General features: G+C 33.7%; 1 protein-coding gene across 6 annotated transcripts in view; it reads left to right on the top strand.

Annotated features, from left to right (window-relative positions):
• Nucleotides 1-25,241, top strand: part of LOC106880478 (1-phosphatidylinositol 4,5-bisphosphate phosphodiesterase delta-4) — a 142,682-nt gene extending 117,441 nt beyond the window's left edge. For all 6 annotated transcript variants that reach the window (XM_089361688.1, XM_089361686.1, XM_089361687.1 and 3 more), the window contains 8 exons: nucleotides 13,850-14,075; nucleotides 16,230-16,412; nucleotides 17,956-18,063; nucleotides 19,319-19,365; nucleotides 21,120-21,255; nucleotides 21,731-21,877; nucleotides 22,868-22,962; nucleotides 24,818-25,241. In XM_089361688.1, the coding sequence (XP_089217814.1) occupies nucleotides 13,850-14,075; nucleotides 16,230-16,412; nucleotides 17,956-18,063; nucleotides 19,319-19,365; nucleotides 21,120-21,255; nucleotides 21,731-21,877; nucleotides 22,868-22,959 (939 nt within the window). In that variant the 3' untranslated portion in view covers nucleotides 22,960-22,962; nucleotides 24,818-25,241. The remainder of the gene's footprint in view (nucleotides 1-13,849; nucleotides 14,076-16,229; nucleotides 16,413-17,955; nucleotides 18,064-19,318; nucleotides 19,366-21,119; nucleotides 21,256-21,730; nucleotides 21,878-22,867; nucleotides 22,963-24,817) is intronic.

The following is a 25,241-nucleotide window of genomic DNA, read 5'->3' on the forward strand; positions in this document are numbered from 1 at the left end:
TTTGAAAGAGATTTGGCTGTTAAGCTGAGCTGGTCAGACAACTACATACAGGTTGGGTTTATATTTCTTGTGTTGTTTTCATAGGCAACATCAAAATATTTGGAAATTTAAACCAAGTTTTTAATATCTCATCTTGCTTTTTTGTTTATCTCTTGTTCCCATTTCATGTATCTCAAAATCAAAAATACTACATATATTTCAATGATTCTATTAATGTTAAAGAGCTTACAGCTTCTCATCTGTCTTTTGCTGATTTCTATAAAAAAGAAAAAACTATGCTTTGCTGAAGCTGCAACCATTATCAGCTAATTTTATATATATTTATTTATTTTTATTCTTTTAATCTTTTACTGGTTTTAGTCACTGGATTGTGGTCAGTTGGGGAACCATTCTCAAGAGCATATATGAATAAAAAAAAATATATATAAGGAAATGTTAATGCTAAGCAGTGTTTAGGCATAAGCATAACTTAGGTTAGCTAAAATATGTTTGTGGCATATTTCAACTGCTAAAAGGTAAATACACTGTAGTTACCATGGAGAATATATCTCTCTCATGGTAAAAAGGTGTGAAAACGCCCAGTTCGTTCACACATGCACACACTATAAATTTTCATTTGTACCTATCATGCATTAGGCTATGTACCAACAAATTTACACAAAAAACTAGAAACACTATTTTTTTCCAAGAAAGAGCAAAAGAAACTTACACAGATTCTCCAAATCCAATCTTTTAGTTGCATAGTGAAGATTTATAAGACATGCCAATGATTCTCCAACAGCTCAACCTACACACCAACTCAACCACATATCTACAAACACAGGGAACTCTCTTAACTCAAAAAGTCTTGTCACTTTGTTAGCAACCAGCTTGAACTCTAAGAACTTGGATAAAACTCAAAGAAAACCATACATACATACACATATATACACACACACATCCATCCACCCATCCATCCATCCATCCATACGTACATAGGGACAGGTGTGGTTTTGTGGTTACTTCCCAACCATGTGATCTCGTGATCAGCCCCTTTGTGCAGCATCTTGAGCAAGTATCTTCTACGAAAACCTTAGGCCAACCAAAGTTTTGTGAACAGATTTGGTAGATGGAAATTGAAAGAAGTTCATATGTGCATGCATGCATATGTGTCTGCACACTTGTCAAGCCCTTATGTGATGGTTTTGAAAATGATACAACCAATCTAGATAAGAGAAAATACTACATTGCTTGGAAAACAGTAAGAGTTGGCAACATAAGGGCATTTAGCCACAGAAAATCCACTTCAACAAATTCATTCTGACCCATGCTAGCATGGAAAAGTGAACAATTGAGACTTATTTTATTAACCTCTGAGAATAAAAGACTGTACAATTATAAGGGGAAGCGACTAAGGTAGTGCTGAAGACCAAAAATTAATCTTCAGCAATTTTTTCTTAGAGGGAGTGGTGGGGGGTAACCAATGCAGGACACACACACACACACACACACCTCTGATTAGTTACAGCACAGTTTCTGCCTCTCTAGAATTTCATTTACAAAATTTTAATCAGTGTAAGACTATGCTAAAGGACACTTGCTTAAGGTACCACACAGCAGGGTGGTACCTCAATGATGTTAGAGTACTTGGAGAGGAAATTTTTAACTGCACAATCACACTTGTTTGCGTATGTTGAAAACGTTTATATATATATGTATATATATATATGTTTGTTTCTTAAACGTTATTTCTCTGAAGTTTTATCTACCATTTAATGTTCCCCTGTTGTGAAAAAACATGTAACACTGAACTGTCAGTATTTGTATTTATTCCTTGTTTTGTCATCTCTGTCTTCTTGTTGTATGGAATTCCTAAAACTTCAATTCCTGGAGTCTTTGTTGTTTGTTCATATTGATCTTTCATATCTGTTGGGTCTCAATCACTGTTTGCTCAAATCTCTGTGTTAAAGATTATAAGATAAACAAACATTGAAGATCCTTTTTAAAAATTCAATACTATATGTTTAACCCATTAACATTCAGATTACTCTTTCAAATGTAATGCTTATTTATTCACATTGTTCTGAATTAATCCTGTATTATCTCCATAGCTTTGAGATTTTGATGAGGTAACTGTTAATTTTTAGAATGATATTGTAGAGCTGGTGTGAGAGACTGGATATGAGCAGTTTCAGCATAAAACAGGTAGAATATTTTGGCTGAATATGGCTGGTTTAAATGCTAAAGGGTTAAATATTTAATTAACAATTAACAAATGTAACATATATGTAATAGACTGAGGCATGGTTATGTTGTAAGAAGTTTGCTTCCCAACCACATATTTTCAGGTTCAGTCCCACTGTACAACACCTTAAGGAAGTGTTTTCTGATATTGCCCGTCTGACTAAAGCCTTGTGAGTGGATTTGGTGGATATTCATGTATTTGGAAACTGAAAAAAGCCCATCATATATATCTACATATATATGTGAAGGCACATGGCCTAATGATTAAGCTGTTGCACTCATGGTCTCTAAATCATGTGTTCAATACCCTGACTGGGCAGCACGTTGTGTTCTTGAGCAAAACATTTCATTTCATGCTGCTCCAGTCCCCCTTTCAATCAGCAGAGAATGTTGGCCTGCTTGCCTAGGTAGCAACCCTATGTATATTTATGCTGCTTATTCTGTGCACAACCATGTCAGAAAAAGAAAAAAGATAAACTTACTTGGTTTTGCTTGAAAGGGTGGATTTCCTGTCCCTCCTGTTGGCTTGGGATGTTTCCAATGGTAAATCACCAAGGATTCTCTTGATGATATTCCCTCAAAAATCTCCGATTTCCTAAGGGAATTAGGTTTTTAAGTGTGTGTATGTGTTTTGTGTTGTTTGAATGATTTGTATGTGTGCAGGTAGGGAGATTGTGGGTGTGACAGAATGTTTTGGTGTAATGTTTGTGCATGTTATTATGTACTTCATTAATTCATTGTTTTTTGAGCTTATTGCTTGTAATGTTAGTGTCTTTAATTTGTATTTTGTATTTGTTGTGGTTGTTAAAAATGATAACATTTGGCTGCTTTTCAAAACCACAGTTTTTTTAATTAATGCTTTCATATTTACCTATTAAGTGAAAGCCTTCATTACTATTGTTTTCATTATCATCATCATCATCATCAGTAATATATCTATTGTAGTAGGAGATGGGGAAAAGATAAATACTTGGCCACTGCAATTAATAACAATGAGATCTAAGCCTTGAATGTTTTACTGCAGCTAAATGAAGTATGTGTTCAGTCTTATACAATTACTAATAATTTAGAAGTGTTTATTTCTGTGTGAAAAGTTAATAGGGGAAGGTATCTGTGGTAGATATTGGTCAAAGGAAGACATCAAGCAGCTGAATAGGCAGAAGTTCACAAGATCATCTGCCACCCTTCCAATAACTATAGCCACCTTTTTGGATTCAATATCTCTTCCACCCCCATTGACGTGTTTATAAAATCAGAAAACAATGCAGAACCCATAACCTTCAGAAGCAATTTTTCACGCTCAAAGTGTTGAAGAATGGGATAAATAACCCATGTTGGTTGGTAGCTGTCAGGACACTGTATCCTTCAAAAATTCCATGCTTCCTGCAATTCACCAACACTACTCTTGATGTGCTTCAACACCCTGTCTTCTTCATGATCTTTTATTATTCACTTTACTCTGTTTTATTCTGTATATTGTGCATGTACTTTTGGCTTTCATTGTTGTCTTTCTTTACTTGACTTATTGCCACTTTTTGTCACCACTTTTACTTCTTTCTAATGAGTTGCAATACACCTGAGCACTATATACAATAACCTATTATTATAATTATAATTATTAAGGTAGTGAGCTGGCAGAATCATTAGCATGCCAGATGAAATATCGCTAAGCATTTCACCTGTCACTACCTTCTAAGTTCAAATTCTGCCAAGGTTGACTTTGGTTTTCAACCTTTTAGGGTCAATAAATTAAGTACCAGTTGAGTACTGGGGTCGATGTGATCGACTATCTCCCTCCCCACAAAATCCAAGCCTTGTGCCTATAGTAGAAAGGATTAAAGCAGAAAGCTGGCGGAATTGTTAGCATGCCGGGCAAAATGCTTAGTAGCATTTCATACGTCATAATGTTCTGAGTTCAAATTCTGCCTGTGTCAACTTTGCCTTCATCCTTTTGAGGTCAATAAAACAAGTACCAGTTGATTACTGGGGTCAATGTAATCAACTTACTCCCTCCCCCAAAATCGCTGGTCTTATTGCCAAAAATAGAAACCATTATTATTATTAAGGTGACAAGCTGGTAGACTTGTTAGAATGCCAGGCAAAATACTTAACACCATTTCTTCTGTTATTATGTTCTGAGTTCAAATTCTGCCAAGATTGACTTTGCCTTTCATCTGTTCGAGGTTGATAAAATAAGTACCAGTTGAGCCTTGGCTTATCTCTTCCACCAAAATTGCTTGCCTTTTGCCAAAATTTGAAAGTGTTATTGTTTGAGTGGGATGGGTTATCTTCACTTCAGCCAGTGGTGGCCTAGAAGAGTTAAGCGGCAAAGACATTATTCTGCTCAGCAAAGGCATCTGGGAAATGTATAACTGCTGTCATTCACAGAAAACCTATAGTGTTACCGTGAGAAAAGTGCTGTTGGAGTGTTAAGTGAAATTTGGCAATCGAGGATCGAATCCATGCTCTGCCTGCCTGAAGCCACAACAAATACGTTGTGGAATAAAAAATTTATCTACTGTCATGGAAAAAGTGTAACTGTAAAAATGCAGCATTATCGGAGTAATGGGCATTCAAAAAAGTATGTATGTATAGAAATGTATGAAGGAAGTCATTAAGGTTTAAAATTCAAATTAAGGAAGTGCAGTAATAATGTTTAGCAGTTCAAAACTGTGAGTAGTGAAATGCAGAATTAGGTCAGTTGATCATGAGAATCAAATATTGATTGCTTTGCTAAAAACTGAAGGTGGTATGGGTTATTTCACGTGGGTTCTTTAAATAAAATATCAGTAATATGTAGTAGATAGAAGGACCCATTAGAGAAGCCCTATTATCGATTTTTTTCAACAATCTAAGTATGTCACAAGGTTTCCAGACATGAGTTATACTCACATATCAAATAAAGTGATATTGCCTGCAAAAACTAGAAATAGGACACACAAAAAAAAATCAATATTCAAAGTAATCTAGCATAAATAATGAAATGGGTTATTTCTCTTGAGTGTTTAAAAAAAAATATTGTGCAGATGCTATGGGTTATTTCCCTTGGGTGTTTAAAGAAAAAATTATTTATATGAGATAGATATAAAGGTCCCTTCCAGGGGCCATATTATCGGTTTTTTTTCAACAATCTAAGTATGTCACGAGTTTTCCAGAAATGAGTTCTACTCATGTGTCAAGTTTCATCAAAATCAATAAAACGATGTAGGAGTTACATAACACCACCACAAACAAACACACCGATTTTCCACATATGTAGTAGATATTTGTGTGTGTGTGTGTGTGTGTGTGTGTGTGTGTGTGTGTGTGTGTATATATATATGTATATGTATTGGGGTCGATTTGCTCAATTAAAGGCAGTGCTCCAGCATGGCCACAGTGAAATGACTGAAACAAATAAAAGAAAAAAGAATATACATATGTATATATATATGTATATATATATGTATATACATATATACATATATATGTACATGTATGTATATATACATGTACATGTATGTATATATACATGTACATGTATGTATATATACATATGCATGCATGTATATATACATATGCATGCATGTATATATACATATGCATGCATGTATATATACATATTCATGTATGTATATATACATATTCATGTATGTATATATACATATTCATGTATGTATCTATACATTTGTATGTATATATATATACATATGTATGTATGTACATATGTAATATATATATATCATCATCATCATCGTTTAACGTCCGCTTTCCATGCTAGCATGGGTTGGACGATTTGACTGAGGACTGGTGAAACCGGATGGCAACACCAGGCTCCAGTCTGATTTGGCAGAGTTTCTACAGCTGGATGCCCTTCCTAACGCCAACCACTCAGAGAGTGTAGTGGGTGCTTTTACGTGTCACCCGCACGAAAACGGCCACGCTCGAAATGGTGTCTTTTATGTGCCACCCGCACAAGCCAGTCCAGGGGCACTGGCAACGATCTCGCTCGAAAATCCTACAGGAGCCAGTCAGGCGGTACTGGCAACGGCCACGCTCAAAATGGTGCATCTCATGTGCCACCCGCACAAGAACCAGTCCAGGGGCACTGGCAACGATCTTACTTGGCTTGCCGGGTCTTCTCACGCACAGCCCATTTCCAAAGGTCTCGGTCCGTAGTCATCGCCTCGGTGAGGCCCAATGTACGAAGGTCTTGCCTCACCACCTCAGCCCAGGTCTTCCTGGGCCTACCTCTTCCACGGGTTCCCTCAACTGTTAGGGTGTGGCACTTTTGTATATATATTTACACCACCTGTCCTCGTCTGTTGTTGTTTTTTCGTATATTCTCCCATATATATATATATATATATATATATATATATGGGAGAATATACGAAAAAACAACAACAGACGAGGACAGGTGGTGTAAATAACAAAAGGATGTATTAGTATGATGCTCGGGAATATGGAAAGTCTTTGACGTTTCGAGCTATGCTCTTCAACAGAAAGAATACGGAGATAAGGAGAAAAACACGTATATATATATATATATATATATACACACACACACATATATATATATATATATATATATATATACACACACACATATATGTATGTATATATATATATATACACATATATGTATATATATATACACACGCACACACACATATATATATATATATATACATATATATGTATGCATGCATACATATTTATGAATATATGTATGTAAATACATATATTCTTTTTAAAAAATTACTAATATTTCTTAAAAGTATTTCTTAAAACAATTTACTAAAACGCATTTTGTTTCACTTTTTAAAAATTTGTCACTTTTAGTTTCTACATGCTATGCTACACACTAGTATACTCCTTAAAATTAAAGAGACTGAATTTGGTCAAGAAATTGCCAGTAGATTAAGGTCATTGCCAATAGTCAATCGTTAATATCAAATCACATGGAATAGATATACAGTATATAGGTTGAATTTGTCTAAGTTTAACTACTTAAATAGTCATTTCAGCTAAGTCATCAATTATTATTACTTTTCTTTGAATAATTATTTTTACTATATTTGTTTATTTTTAATTAAGCAAATTCTACTGTTTACTTCAAAATTTTGTAATGATTGTGATTATAAATATATATTTTGAAATAAGGAGCAGAAGAGTGAAGTGAGTTCATATGAAGACTTGCACTGTTCACCTTTGAGTAGGCTGCTTCCTTTTCAAACTGATTTGATCTACATATATATATATACATAAAAAAAATAACAATATGTACATTTATTTTCTATGCAATTAAATTATACAAGCTTATTTTATTTTATTAACTTTTAGTTTACTTTATGTAATATATGTTATATAAATTGAACTAAAAATAGACAGCCCACTTATTTTGGGTAAATTTAAGTCATTTTAGACCTGTCTGCCCAATTAATTTATGTTGTATGTATATTATTCAAAATTGAAATAATAAATTGAAATAGTTACAAAGATTTAAATGAATTAATTATAATATAAATGAAATAAAAAAATAATAAATATTTTTATCACTGTTAATAATTTGCAATTAAAAATCTTTTTTCTGCTTGATAATTTCTATACATTATTGCAATTCTTAATCTTTGTTTGATCAAATGTTTTTGTTGTTTCATTGTAACAGTAGTCACCATCTTTTTTCTGCCTTAAAATATTCATTAGTTTTGTATGGAATTAAGATTAAAATTATAAATGATTTTAAATTTTAAAAAAAGTGCAACAAAATGCGTTTTAGTAAATTTATATAAGAAATACTTTTAGAAAATATTAGTAATTTTTTTTAAAGAAATACCTACTTGTTTCTTTCTTTTTAAAGTTTAATACTGGTTATTTTTTCAATAGAGCATTTTGTTGAATATGATATATATATATGATTTTTACCACATGAACTACGATGAAAAAATACAAGAAATATATGGTATATAGTTTTTTTTAGTGCAGCAGTTCCTTGAGACATGTGATTTATTTTAAGGGTTACACAAGAGTAAAAATGTTGAGAAACACTGCTTTAAAGGAACAAGTATTAACATTGAATGGTGCCTATTTATCTGTTTTGATCAAATACAAACCACTGGCCACTCTGAGTTAGTTTCTTTAGTTCATATTCATTTAACTCATCCATACACACACACACACACACACATATATATATATAATCATTTTACATTCTTTTATTTTTCTTTGCTGACACAGGCTAGTGAAGTTTCACAATATTGCACATAAATGACATCAATGTTTGAGCTCAATTTAATTTTTCTGGAGACTGCTATTTTAGATAGATCAGTGGGGGAATTGGTCTCATTCCATCCTGTTCTAAACTCTATCAGCCTCATTTAATTATTCAATTAACCTAAATTCTTGGTTTAACTTGTTAAATTTTGTTCCTTATTCTAGCTAATGTATTTTCACTAAAATAGTTCCCTTATAACCAAGCTAATTATCTTTCTAGCTCTTTCGTCATGCATTTATCTTTTTCTAAAGAATAATTAATAAAAAATAACTTGATATTTTATAATTTCAACTAAAAATTATGAACAATGCATTTAGATAAAAAAAAATTTGTCTTTATTTTCAGTCAAACTACATCTGTTAATTATTTAAATTATTTATGAGATGCGCCTTCAATCGAGGGAAATCATTGAGTTCTCTTGATCATAAAATTTGATATTCTGGCTGTAAAATAAAGCAAAAATTACTTTTTTTATACCTTATACTAACTGGTGTTTAAAAAATTTGGAACTAAAGAATGTCACATAAGCAGATCCAAAGACCCAGTACTCAGCAACACAGTATTGCTAAAATATTATATTCTTAATACTACAATCAATTCTGCTTAATATAAGACAATTATGTAATTTGATTAATTACATAACTTTTCAAAACATCAAATCATTAAGCATAAAATATCTATGTAAAATCTTTCGGTTGTTTTCATATATAAAGCAAGTTTCCTGTTTTATTAATTGCATAAAATTTTACCGATTTTGTATAAACTATTTGTGTTATTTTTCAAATTTTGCATAAAAATTTGTGTTTTATATCTATCTATCTTATATATGTATACACACACGCACAGACATATATAAGCTAGATGAATGACCTGGCATTGCCCAGGTTACTGCTGTTCTTATTCAGATTAGCAAACAATAAATATAAAGATACATTCTCATAATTATTTCAAAATATCTATATTTTGTTAAAATAATATCTATATCGTAAAGATAAAATTTCAAACTGAAAATCTGTCAATTTTGAAGCACCTCGGGGTAAACAATATTCATTGTGTAATTTTTTGTTGGTGTTGAAATGAATAAATTATTGCTGATTCCAACTTGTGAGCAAGCAACATTCAGTTGGCCGTGAGGGAAGCATGTAGTAGAGAGATCAAGTCCAACTACCTTGAGGGATTGAGTCGGACATTTGTTAATTGAAATACCAAGACTTAGTTTGACTGGAAACTGAAGCCAATTGTGAAATATTGAAATGATACCCATCTTGTCCATTCCACAAAATAAGAGGATACTGGAAGGCATCATAAGAAGGATGAGTTTCTGAAACACATTTAAGGTTATCTCAAGCACAGATGAGAATATCATGATTTTCATGGGGATCACCTACCATAAGAATGGTTGCTTCATTAGATGTGGGCTCATTAAAATGGCATAAAATGTCCTTTGCTATAGTTTACTATAGACTTAATAAATGCAGAAACACACACAGACACAGATACACTCATACACATATGTATATGTATGTGTAGATGTCTGTGTGTTTAATTGTCTGAGGCCTAACATATAAAAATGATCACACATACAGTTGCACATACATGGTCTGACATACACTCACATACATACATACACTAAGACAGACACAGAAAGACATACATTCACACACTCCTCAGGTGTATCTTTGTCCCTCTATGAGTCTCTCTTTCTCTCTCTCTTTAGATATGTGTGTGTGTATCAGTCGTCACAAAAATGTATGTTCACACATACACCGTCACATACATTCTCACACATACACCGTCACATACATTCTCACACATATACTTCTCAGTCATTGGCCTATAGTACATAACAAACGCACAAACACACACACACATAAATAGACACATACTCATATAGAAAATGTGATGTTGTGGTGGTGGCGGTGGTATAAAATGTCGTTTACAATAGTTGACTTATAGAAAGATTATAAATGTTAAATTTTTGTAATGCAAATATGTAAATGAAAATAGTTTATTTGGTAGCTGAAAGATTACTGAATCTTTTGATACCCCATACATCATATACTAAGAGAAACACAGGCAGACATACACTCATTCACACCTCAGGTGTATCTCTGTCCCTCTGTGTGTGTGTCAGTCATCACAAAAATGTATGTATATTCTCACACACATATACTTTTCAGTCATCGGCCTAAAGTATTACCAAACATACACACACACACACACACTCATATAGAATATGTAATGTCATTGTCGTGGTGTAAAATGCAGTTTACGATAGTTGACTTATAGAAAGATTATAATAGTAAATTTTTGTAATGCAAATATATAAATGAAAATAAAGTTTATTTGGTAGCCAAAAGATTACTAAATCTTTTGACACCCTATACGTCAAAATCGGCAACCAAGTTTTCAAATGCATAATGAACATACACTCACACACACAAGCTCTGCTTTATATATTAAAATTATGTTATCAGAGTTAGCTTCATCACAAAAACAGTTTCCTGACACAACAACATATATATTTATTTTCAAACTTTTATTTTTAGTTAGTTACAATACATACATATAAATACATATGCAATACATACATATAAAACTCAAAAACATTAATTCAGTCAAGTACCCTCACAGCTAACCTGCTGTGAGGATTCATTTTTTTAACGGTATTTCGATAAATATATTTGCAGTTCCAAATATTGGTTTTGTAAGTGTTTGTTAATACACTCTGGTGAGTTAACTACTACTGAATATGGGTGAGTCAAATGTCTAGGAAGCTTCATGATATTTTAATATTCATGACTTGACTGTCATTAGTCAATTTAAGTTGGATAAATTGAGTCCACCACTATTTAATTCTAACTATTTGACTGATTAGACAGTTTACAGAAACAGCTCAATCCCAGAAATCTAGTTTCATATCCCAATGATTTATTTTTATACATTTATGATAGGTGCAGACATAGTTGTGTGGTTAAGTAGCTTGCTTCTCAACCATGGGTTCAGTCTCTCAGCACGGCACTTTTAACAAGTATTTTCTATTCTACCTCCTTGCCTCCACCACCACCAACCAAAGCTTTCTGAGTAGATTTGGTAAATGGAAACTAAAAGAAGCTTATCGTGTGTGTGTATGCGTGTACACATTTGTCTTGACATCACATGATAGTTGTAAACAAACTTCACTATCATGCAAGTGATATTGTTCATTTCCAATCTCCCATGACAAATATATCTGGTCATGGGCAAGATATTCCTTTTCTTTACGTTTTATTAAATGGTGCATGATAATGACTGGAACTGTTTTTTGATCAGTTGGATTACACACACACACACTTTGTATTGTTGTGAAAACACTTTTCCTTCCTTATTCATTCAAAGTTATGAATGATTTTGAAGTTATTGTTCATAGAGTACCACACAATATTTCAGGTTTTAAAATATTTAGATAAATATATAAAATAAAAGTATTTAGGTTATGAATATTTTTATTGTTGAATAATGTTGGATAAGAAAAAAAAAAAGACCAAAATGCTGGTTGAAATTTGCTGCAGCAAATGTTCCTAAGCTATCAGTTCTTCCCAGCCACATGGTTCCAGGTTCCATCCCACTGTGGGGTACCTTGGCATGTGTATGATTATTTCTGTCATGAATTAAAATCTTTCTACTGTAGTCCCGGGCCAACCAAGGCCTTGTGAGTGCTTATGGAAGACAGAAACTAAAAGAAGCTTGCTGTATATTTGTGTGTCACCACTGCTTGACAATTGGTGTTGGTTTGTTGACATCCCTGTAATTTAGCAGTTCAGCATAGGGGGCTGATAGAATATATACTATGCTTTAAAAAACAAAGTACAGGAGACGATTCGTTCAGCTAAAACCCCATCAAGGCGGTGCCCCAGTATGGTCACAGTCCAGTGACTGAAGTAAGTGAAAGATAAACATACAATTAATATGTAATCTGTTTATGCTTTCTTCTTTATTCGTTTTTTTTTTTTATAATTAAGCGAAATAAAATGGACTATCAAGGGAGATAATGCTAATTTATCTAAAAGGAGTTGCTTCCCTTTCTTTTTTCATTGTTTTCATTCAGGCAAAAACATATCTAGTAACGGGGTAAAATGTTTTACGTTACTTTGTATAATTTCGTCATGTGTTCGAATCTTGTCAGGTTTGGCTTTGAATTTCCTCTTTCTTCAAAGTTTGAAAAAATAAAATATCACTTGACCCATGTCCAATGCAAGTCCTTTTATTCATATAGCAAATATGAATAATTGGCTACTAGCTCATGAAAAATCATTGAGTTTCTAACTTTGAAAAAATATTAAAAGTATTGCATTTTATCCTTCCGTTAGCCTTCGCAGCATGATTCAGTTACATCAACAACTATGAGTTCTCTGTTATCCTAACATCAATTTTGGATTTTGTCCCACACCTTCAAACATAAATGTTTTATTCTCTATTGTATCTGTTTATTGGCATTTCTTTTAAACTCATGAAATCACAGTAAATTTATTTTTGTTTCATTTTTATTGGAAATATATTAATTGTATTGAAATTGAATGAAAACTGTGACTAATGAGTTATCAACTTAATGAAGCTTTTGTTATTTTATAGTGCAAAGAATAATAACTGCAACAACTAAAACGGTTTTAATATCTTCTTGCTTTAAGTGCTGCATTAACCTTTTGATTCACCTTCTGTCTAGCACTGTGTGAATCTTGAAACTGCCAGTATATCGCTGATATAACATACTAGTATCTAGCCATTTATTCAAACAATAATATTCTTCTACATTTAAAAATTGTTTTTATTTTTTCTTTCTTTCTTTTCATTTTTGTAAATTTTAGCATTTGGTTTGCTTGATGTCAGCATAATGGTTATTAAAATTCAACCTTGATTTTAAAACACAGAAATATTTGTCGTCTAAATCTAAATCAAAGTAAATTATGTTTTAGTTTTGCGATCAACAAAAAGATTATATTTAAAGAGGAACAATTGTTTTCCCCTCAAGAAAGTATTTTTTGTAAATATTTCCTGTTGCTTAAATTGTTTTTAATTTCCCATCTTGAAATGAATGTATAACATGTCTCCTGAGTCATGAAGTTTCATGGCCTCAGGAGTCGAGAGAGCCAAGTTTAGTTCTGATTTCATAACCTGCATGGTATGGATAAATTTCCCAGTGGACAGATCATCAGTTAATTGTTTATAACATCCCTTTTGACAGCTAAATAAAGTGTTTTATTCAGATACACAACAAAATACCTGCAGTAGATTTGATCTCTTGAGCAAGTTGTTCAATTTTTTTTCCATTCAACAGGTTTTGTTGCTAACGAATAACTGAGTGGATAATAAATGCATGAATTTTCATTTCAGGGTAAGAAACTGCCACCCCTCGCTACAGACAATGATGGAGTCAGCGATGAAGATGAAGCTGAAGAAATGGAGGAAGAGAAGAAGAAAGCTGAGGCCTCTAGAGAAGGCATTGAACTGCCAAAAGAGGAGAAGATTCCAAAGAAGGTGAAGTTAGAGAAAGCACTGAATGAACTCATAGGAATTCGAAGCCAAAGGTTCACTTCTATTGAATATGCTATAGAGAATGGTAAGATCATTACTTTATTTTTATCAAGACATAAGATTAACCAGATGAATAAATAGTTTTCCAGTTAATATTTAGCTTCAAGTCAACCTTGATTGAGCAGACCTGTCATTAAAGACATTTCAGTTGCAACTATTCCTCATTTCATTCATCAGGGACTATATTGTCGATTTTGTTCTCATTTAAAAAAATCCTAGTGTGTGTGACTAGAGGGAAATTTGACTGCTATTTCTAGTATGTTGATCAACCCTATAGCAGTTCTTTCATCAGCTTGTATTTTCTCAGAAGATACAGCTCCTTATAATGTCATGTAACCTAGTAGTTGTGTCACAATTTACATGATAGTATCATGCAGAATTAATATTATGAGGGTGCTGGTCGTGGTGTGGTCACTACAGCAGAGACAAGAGCATTGAGGGTTAATAGGGCAGTGTGTGGGTGTGTGTATGTGCGTGGGAGTGGGTTACATGGAGAAGATGGTGGTGGGATAGGAAGTTAATATGGTAGAGTGGGAAGTTAACATAGTGGTTGTGGTGTGGGGAATTTATTTAGTGGTGATGGTGTATGTGTTTATGTGGTAGTGGCTGTAGTATGTAGAAGTTTGCATGGTGGTGGTGTATGAAAGGCAACAATGTTAGAGTGGAAAGATTGGTAAAAAATGGTGTATTGGCTAAAGACTTTTTCTTTATCCCCTTAGCAATCAGATTACTGTCAAATTAAATGCTTATTTATTCATGCTATTTTGAATTAATCATGTATGATCTTGTAGCTTTGAGATTCTGAAGATCTAATTGCTTGTTTTTGCACTGACATTGTAGGATAGGAGTGATAGGTTGGATCTGGCCTGTCTGAACATAAAACATATGGGATATGAGAAAATTAGCAGTAGTAGATGAGAGAGACGGGTATGAAGAGAGATAGAATGCTGTTCAGCTGTTTGCATTACTCTGTGTGTGTGTTGATACATATGTATAAAACGCATATGTGTGTAGATAACTAAGCTCAAGGCCTACTGCCAAGAAGCAAGGGAGATAATTTGAAAGTGCAATGATTTGTGAATGTTCATTCTGTAGTTCTTTTTAACCAAATCAGAATAGACATTGATATTCCCTGATCATCATCATCATCATCGTTTAACGTCAGCTTTCCATGCTAGCACGGGTTGGACGATTTGACTGAGGACTGGTGAAACCGGATGGCAACACCAGGCTCCAATCTGATTTGGCAGAGTTTCTACAGCTGGATGCCCTTCCTAACGCCAACCACTCAGAGAGTGTAGTGGGTACTTTTACGTGTCACCCGCACGAAGGCCAGTCAGGCGGTACTGGCAACGGCCACGCTCAAAATGGTGTATTTTACATGCCACCTGCACGGGAGCCAGTAAAATTATAATCTTATTAACAATAATACTGCTCAAACATATAGATAATTAATAAGTTATAGATGCTTATTTCATTCATACATTGGTGTGCCGAATAGTCAAATTATTTATAGAGATTTAAGATGACTTTCAATTAGATGATCAATCCTATTGGCTTCAGGAAATGGAAAGATAGGATATTATGAAATTGCGCTTCTCATAAAGGCACCAGTAGAGTAGACAATAGTTTGTATTGTGAACTCCTGGAAGGTTGCATAGACTCGGTTCACTATGAACTTTACCAGTTATATGGTAGTATCCACCATAAACCTATGAAAATGATTTTAATACCCTATACCAGGGGTTTTCAAACTTTTTGACTTGCGGACCCCTTTATATTTCAGGCTTTACCTTAGGGACCCCCTTATAAACGCTCATGAAATTTATACATAAATATTTGCTTAAAATAACATATATTACATTTATTTATTTAACAGTATTTAACAAATAGGTTTATTGTCAATTAAAAGATTTCGATTAAAAAACATATATATAAAATCAAATTGCCCATAAAAAGCATTTGCTGTCTACGGACCCCCTATGGTTCGCGGACCACAGTTTGAAAACCCCTGCCCTATACAACGCCCATTAATTAAATGCTACTCTTTGACAACCAAAGCAATAGGCGTACATTGAACACATTTCATCATCAGTAACGTTCTCATCTTTGAGATGGATTTTTTTCTTTTTTTTTTTTCAAATTAGCTGAGTAATTTAATGAAATTATTTTTTTCCAGGTGATCCTTTCAAAATGACTTCCATTGGAGAGATGAAAATGTGTAACTTATTGGAAGATAATGTAATTGAAGACAACCGTAAGCTGACCAAAGCAATTATGGTTAGAACATACCCTGCTGGTCTTCGTACCGATTCCAGTAATTATACACCAGTAATGATGTGGAATGTTGGCTGCCAAGTTGGTAAGTAGATATTGATGATGTTAATGTTGTTGTTGTGCCAGACTTAAAAGGAAAATCATTCCAACAATGGCTACCCTTTCTTTTCCTTTCTCTCCTCCTTTTTTGTCAGACAAAATATGAAGAACTACATTATCTAATGTATCTTTCCTTTTTTAAGACGGTTGAGTGATACAAACATAAACCTCCCCTGTTCTACTTCACTCCTCTCCCAGGTTCCACATTGAACACTTTGCTGGACCATTCCTCCCTTGATGGTTATAAACCACTTGGAATTTTCTCCTCGTTCATGGTTTCCTTGAAGACATTGATGACTTACAAGTCTTTGAACTGGACATCAATTGCATTCATTTTTTTAACCAGTCTGGAAAGTGACCGGCCTACAAAGACTTTGAGTGCTGATCCTCGTTGATTGACTAATTCATTAAAATAAATATCAGTTTCATTACACTCCATAACAATTTTTATTTGTTTATTTATTCATTTTTGTATTTGGTCAATAAGTGTTATTTTCTATTTGCTTCTATCTATAAATCAAAGGAAATTACTATTCCCTTCAAAATTTGCTTTTTTTGACCAGGACATCAATGCTTTGAAACTGGCTCATTTTCCATCACATTTCAGACAGATTCAGCACTGAGTTGCTAAAGCAGAATGATTGTTATAGCAAATATTCTGCTCAATACCACAGATTTGCTTGTCAGTTGCTTGACCTTAAGCACTTGAGCATATCCCTTACTGGTTGACATCTGGTTGCATCTCTAATCATGAACAGGAGTAGTGGGGGATCATCATAGCCATGTGCTGAGAGGGGTTCTTTGGAGGTTTGAATAAATGTAACAAAAACAAAATATAAAGGAAATATTAGCCAATTTGCACTCTTTCTAGGGGTAAGCAAATAGGAAATAACAGTTGCTACCCAAGGACAAAAATCGTGTTACAGTGTTATAAATGCAGTATCATTTCATACTTTAATTATTCTATTGTGCCTCGCTTTCTCTTGCACCAAATCATCAGTATCTAAACACTTGCACCCATTCATCTCCTTCCACTGTAACATGCATTATCGAGCTATCCATTGTATCATATTGTACATAACTTAATAACACTTGTTTTGCCAAATAATATACATTTAGTACAGTATTGTAGTTCGCTTGAAGCATTGTGTATTGTTTGTAAAGAATAAAAAGTTTAGAATGGTACAACAATGCACTATAGTACAAAAAATGGACTATATACCTGTTGTAATTTGGTTGTCTATAGTCCGATGATATTTCGGAATTACAATTCCTTCTTCAGATCTTCTTAGCTGGAGTCTCTGCTATAAACTCTGCTATAAGTTTATAGCAGAGACTCCAGCTAAGAAGATCTGAAGAAGGAATTGTAATTCCGAAATATCATCGGACTATAGACAACCAAATTACAACAGGTATATAGTCCATTTTTTGTTCTATAGTGCATTGTTGTACCATTCTAAACTTTTTAGTCTTTACATTTAGTACAACTTGTATATAATTTTCACATTCATCTTCCAAATTATTTCCAGTGGCACTTAACTACCAAACAGAAGACATGCCCATGCAACTCTTGTTGGGAAAATTCTTGGATAATGGTGGATGTGGATATCTTCTGAAACCAGACTTTTTACTATTAGGTACTGTATAAGAGTAATGCTCAGCCTAATTTAGTGCTTCTCAACCAGGTTCCACATAAGATTTTGCTGTTAAAATTTACATGCACTAAATTGGTTATACATTTACAATACTCAAAATATTTTAATTTTTTTTATGCAATTCCTAATATTTAATTATAAAAATATAATGGAAATTTTTCAAAAAATAGAATGGCTATGGAGGTCCAGTAGAGTGAAATAGGAATCAAAGGGATCCATAGGTAAAATAAATGGCTGAGAAGCACTGGTCTAATTCTTCATTTTTGATAAATTTTGAAACAATAACTTCTACCACTCTTGGACACAATTGTAAAATCAAGCAACAGCACAGCAACCATTACTTTTAGAAATATTTTTTCAGTCAGATTTATCAGGGTATGGAATAAAATACCCATGTTTAATTTTTAGCTGTCAGGACACTGAAATTTTCAAATGTTCCGCAACTTCAAACTTCCTGAGATTCACATTGTTCTGCACCTTTTCTTGTGTATGACTCTTTTTCTGTTCTATCTTTTTGTGTTTCATTCTGTGTCCTGTGCTTGAACTTTTGACTTTCATCTTTGCCTGACTTATTGCTGCTTTCTGTCCCATGTTTTCTTTTTCCCAATGAGTTGTAGTGCACCTGAGAACTGTACACAATAAGCTCAAAATAATAGTAATGCTTTCAAGTTTTGGCACATGGCCAGCAATTTCAGAGGAGGGGTAGGTCGATTAGATCATCTCCAGTACTCAACTGGTACTTATTTTATTGGTACTTATTTTATTGACCCCCAAAAGGATGAGAGGCAAAGTCAACCTCAGTGGAATTTGAACTCAGAACATAAAGATGGACAAAATACCACTAAGCATTTTGTCCAGCACACTAACAATAATCAGAAGAAATAGCACTAACCACTTTGTCTAACGTGCTAATGATTCTGGCATTTCAGTACCTTTTAATGTATTAATCATGTTCAAATGTGAAAATATCCCTAAAGCAACTGTAGCTTTCAATATTAGGACTTTCTTCTAAGATCTTCAAATTTAAAGCATCAAGAATTTTAAAAAATAAATGTTACAGGGTTAGTGGTGTTAACTCTGTTTCAAGAATTTTTAACCATTTGCTTCACTACTTCTATTCTCTCACTCCAATATTTACATCATTTCTCAATATTTTATATCATTTCCCAGTATTGTGCATTATTCAATATTTTATAATATTCCAATATTCTACATTATTCATTTTCATTTACACCAGGTAAATCTGAAGTAGAACCGTCCCAAGCTAAATTATTGTCCATAAAGGTAAGAGGTGTTAAAATTTTTTAGAAGCAAGTGTATGAGTGTGTATGTGCATATATATATATGTATGTATGTATGTATGTATGCATGCATATTTCTAACATGATACAAAACATATTTCTTCATTACTCATTTTCTCTCTCTCTCTTCTTACTAACTCTCTGAAGAAGAGCTTCCACTCAAAACATTGACACTTTCTCAGTTTTTCATTCAGCATTGAACTAATAATTTCACTTTTTCCCCTTTGTCTTCTTTTTTGTTATTTACATCATTAATTTCAAACCTGTGTGTATGTGTAGGCACTGTATGAATGAATGATTAAAAAGTTTGCTTCATAACCCCAACATCTCAGGTCTGATTCCTCTGTGTGGCAGCTTAGGCAATTGTCATTTCCTGTAGTTTGGGTGAACCCATAAGTGAAATTGGAGATACACAAACTGTATAGAAGCCTGTTGGAGGAATTGCACCTCTAATTCAAATTTCCTTATATATAAGAGGGTACCCAAAAGAAACCAGAATTTTGTGATATTATTTTACTCACTTGGTTTTACATGTTTACACTTTTATTACTTTCAAAGTATCCTCCATTTGGAGCAGTACAGTATATAGATGTGTATATGTGTGTGTGTGTGTGTATATATATATATATATATATATATATATATATATATATATATATATATATATATATATAGATGTGTGTGTGTGTGTATATAGATAGATATGCTGGCATGGGTTGAACAGTTTGACCAGAGCTGAACAGGTTCTAGTCTGTTTTGGCTTGGTTTCTGCAGCTGGATGCCCTTCTTAATGCATACCATTTCACAAAGTGCACTGGGTGCTTTTCACATAGCACCAACATTGTTTCCTTCTCGTGTGGCACCAGCATGGGCACTTTTTATATGGTGTGTGTGTGTGTGTGTGTGTATATATTTGTACAGTCTCTCTTTACCAAAATTCATGCATAATGTAGTTGTCAATCAGGATATATAGTAGAAGACTGACAGGGTTGACCAAGTTTTTCCCTTTCAAGTTTCTGTAAATACTTATATATATGACATAATTCTTTTGGATAATGGTGAACCTCAATATAGATAAAGCTATAAATAATAGCCTGTAAATATTAGGTTAAAGAATCCTTTGGGTAGAATGCTTCTCAAATCATTATGCTGAGATTCACATTGTTGATTATTGAAACAATAGTGATAAAACAGAACACATTTTCAGCATAAGTCAAACAGCAATGAGAAATTCAGAGCAATGATTGTACTAGCCTCAGTATCTAATAAAGTATACAAACCTTACTTTATGTATGAAGTACTTGTTTCTTTGTAAATACAAGACTTGTGGCTGAATTTGGAAGATGAATACTAAAAGAAGTCTGTCGTGTATCTATATATGTATGTACCCTTGTTTGGACATCATGTGAGGGTGTTCATTTCCAGCCTTTCTTGAAAAACATGTTTAGGTATGGGGGTGGGAAATATTACCTTGCTTGGAAACAGGTAAGAATTAGCTAGAGGAAGGGCTTCCAGCTGTAGAAAATCTATCTCAACAAATTCCATCTGACCCATGTAAGAATGGAAAAGCAGAAGTCAAAGCAATGATGATGTTGATGATATATATTCAAAGTATTTTTAAAAGACTTGAAAGAAGGAAACTCAATGGCACTTTTATTTCTTCTTAATACTTTTAATTTTAACAAATATAAAATCAAGAGAGAAGGAGAAGCTTAAAATTTCTTTTTCTAACTTCAGATAATCAGTGCTTACCAATTACCAAAGCCATCAGAGAGTTTTAAAGGAGAGGTTATCGATCCCATTGTTAAGATTGAGGTTCATGGAATGGATGAAGACAAAGCTGAGAAGAAGACCAGAGTCATCAGGAACAATGGTAAATAATATGTTTTAAAATTGAGCAACTTTACTTACTCATTCACAGACTTCAGGAGGTGAATATTTTTGCTTTACCTCAAAAATCTGAGAATCATCATTTTAAATATCATCACTGCACTTGTTATATTTTTGGCAAAAACTGTCATCAAACCAGCCCTAAAAGAGGTGCCATGTGAAAGTGCTTTGTACCAAAAATATTGGGTACCAAAAATATTGGGTAATTTGGGACTGATTTGTTATTTATTCATTACTAAGGTTCAAAAATTATTCATAAAAACATTTCTCATCAGGTGAGTTGAGATTATATATCTTAATTAAAAAACGCTGTTCTGTCAAACTGCTTAAATCTATGGAAACTGATAACCTTCAGTACTTTCCAATATTTTTGGTCATAATGATGGATGAAAAGGTTTAATCCTTTAGCATTCAGATTATTCTGTCAAATGTAATGTTTATTTTGAATATTATTGTAGGTTTCAATCCTAGATGGGATGAAGACTTTGAATTCAGAATCAATCACCCTGATTTATGTATTCTTCGTTTCTCTGTCAAAGATTATGACTTAGGAGGAGATGATTTCATTGGTTATTTCACAATTCCATTCAACTGTATGCAAGAAGGTAAGTTATTCAAGCAACAGTTAGCCTACATGTTTGTACTCATTTAAAATATAATGGTAATGAGGTAAAGTAATTAATTTTAAAAAAACATTCAGATACTTTAAGTTAACCATTTGAAGAGAGTTCTTCCAATTCTAAGCTAACTACCTTTAAACTAAAATGGACTTTACCTCTGGCCCTCCTAAGACAACTATACAGGTGACAAAAGTTATCTTTTTAGCTATCCTCCTATCCTTGCATTCCTCACATAGCCAAATTCCACTACCTCAGAAACACTTGTAGCAATAATGTAGTTGTACAATGAAGACAACAAACTGCAACTCTTGGATGGAATCACCATCCAATACCATAAGTCAAAAGCATCATCCTATAATAGCAACACGTGCAGTACATCCACTTGAAAAGAAGACGACATCATGTATTCTATTGCCTGCAAGTTCTTTTGGATCTCAAACCAGTCAAGCTTCATGGTCTCTAGATCTTCTCAACCACGATAGCACTACAAGGAGTACTCCTACCGATAAACCCATTTATTTATTTGGTCCATTTTGGAAATTCCTCTTTGAGAGAGGGGAATAAACTTTTTGCGGTAATCCTGATATTTTACTGCCAGAAATTCAAAACCTTAACCTCAATGAAAACAAATGTTTGCCATGCTATATACCAATGTATTTATCACACATACACATATATATGATGATTTCACTTCGGCATAGTGATACTAATAACCATTTGTTGCAACTCAATATACTTAATATGCTTACACTTTAAAAAGCATTAGGTGAGTATAGAGTGCAATGTTAATTAATAAATGACAAAAGAACAGGAGTTACATAATCACCTTCATTAGCTGACTGCTGTTTCTGCAATAAGGAACAGTGCACATGTAACTGAGGTGCTTGTGCAACATCTTATAGCTTACTCAGAGCCATTAAAATATATATGAATGGATTTAAAATGATTGAATGCTTAAATATTTCTTACTTACAGGCTACCGACAGTTTAACCTTAACAACAAGAAAAACGAAGTAATTTATAAATCAATGTTGTTATTCCACATTGATATCAAACCTATATCTTAAAAGGTAAGGTTATTATTAACTACTTTATTATACTTTTATTTTATTCATCCTGACAAAATTCTATAGTTGGTATCTCTGCTTAAACAAGTCTGTATCAGTGGTAGTTGATGAACCATTAAATGATCAATTTTCATTGCCATAACTATTTTGTCTTCATAGAATAAGACTTAGAACTTATGTCATCATCATCATCATCGTTTAACGTCTGCTTTCCATGCTAGCATGGGTTGGACGATTTGACTGAGGACTGATGAACCAGATGGCTGCACCAGGCTCCAATCTGATCTGGCAGAGTTTCTACAGCTGGATGCTCTTTTTAACACCAACCACTCCGAAAGTGTAGTGGGTGCTTTTACGTGCCACTGGCACGAGGGCCAGTCACACAGTACTGGGAACGGCCATGCTCAAAAGGTGATTTTTACGTGCCACCTGCACAGGAGCCAGTCCAGCGGCACTGGCAACAACCTCGCTCGAATGATTTTCTAACATGCCACCAGCACAAGTGCAAGAAGGCAACGCTGGTAACGATTATGCTCTACCTCTATCAATGCATGCATAATTTAGGGTAGTACAATATTGGGGTAAAAAAACTGTTATTTTAAAATTTGTTCATTCTTTTCTTCAGATGTTAAATTTTCAGTCATTGATTCTGAAATTGCATGAGTTTTTAAACTGTTAAAATTATATTCTTTGTTTTTAATAACAGTCCTTTATCCTCATCTCTAACCATCTGCTACTCTCCCTTTATATTCTTATCACATTACCTTCCACTCCTGATCCTCTGACTGCATCTATCCTTTCTTACTCCTTGAGGATTTGCTCTGACATCCCATCACTACCATCTTATCTCCTTCTCAACTTCTCCCATCCACCCTTATGTAATTCAGGGTAACCGTGTTATTTTCTATAGCAAATCACTTGCTTTTGTCCCTCTGTCATACTTTCACCTCCCAATACCTGGCATAAAACCACCCCTCTTACCTCTCAAATATCCTCCTACACACACACACACACACACACACGCTTAGTTCAGAAGGCTTTTCTTTTTCTTGTTCTTTTCCAGTTTTGCAAGTTACTCACTAGTGCAGGTAGCACAAAAAAAAGCAACCAGTACACATTGGGAAGTGGTTGGCATTAGGAAGGGTACACAGCTGTAGAAACCATACTAAAGCAGATATTGGAGCTTGATGCAGCACTGCAGTTTGCTGGATCTTGTCAAACCATCCATCCTGTGCCAGCGTGAAAAATGGGCATTAAATGATGACAATGATAAGATAGTGAAGTGGCAGAAATAGTGAAGTTTTTGCTAAATTCTGTTTGATATGTAATTTCCCTTGCCTTTATGCATTGAGCATAAAGGAAGGACTCCGTTTGGTCATGTATGACCATAGGTTTGCACCTAGAAAGTTATCTTCTGAGTCTGGGCAAGGTTGTTTTATGGAAGACCAACAGTCACTCGGGCATACCAGCCTCCCCTCTCCATGCCACCAAGGGAAAGGCAAAGGCCAATACAGCTTGGCACCAGTGATGTTGCAACTCATTTCTACAGCGGAATGAACTGGAGCAAGAACACACTATACAGCCCAGTCAGAGAATTGAACTCACTACCTCATGATTGTGAGCTTGACACTCTAACCAGTGAGCCATGTGCATGTGCCTTCACTGAGCATATTGAGCATAAATCCCCTACTTAAACAAAATAGGATAAGAACCAGGAATGTCTTCAGATCAATTAAATTGGCTACACATCCTCTTTATAATTTTGTACTCTTATATGAAAGAAATCTATATTTTATCTATTGCAGAGTAAATTCAAAGTAGTTTTGCAATTTATCTTCGATATTTTCACTCATTTCAGGTTAAGGTTCAACAAGAACCGAAATGTCAACGACAAGCCCACCATTTGGAAGTTGGAAACGTAATAGAAAGCGCTTTTGTACAAATATTAACATATTTTATGCCTTTTGACATGGTTTTGGTTTATATCTGTCAAAATAACTCAACAAAAATCTCCCTAAAGACATTTCATTTTACTCGCATTTTTTATATTAAAGACTTTTTAAAAATTTTGACTTTCTTTTCTTTTATTAATGTACACAATTCTTACTTGTAAGAGCAACCGCAAATGTTTGGTTTATTTCCATAAACAGAGTATGATAAAATTGTAAATTTGCTTTTCTCTTTTTCGATTGTATGTTTTAAGATATTTACCAAAAATAATTTACAGCTCAATTTTGTAAATAAAACATCTTTAAATAAAACATCTTTAAATGTTCAGATGA

This window comes from Octopus bimaculoides, chromosome 13 (assembly GCF_046866305.1).
Source record: "Octopus bimaculoides isolate indiv1 chromosome 13, ASM4686630v1, whole genome shotgun sequence".
Classification (NCBI taxonomy): domain Eukaryota; kingdom Metazoa; phylum Mollusca; class Cephalopoda; order Octopoda; family Octopodidae; genus Octopus; species Octopus bimaculoides.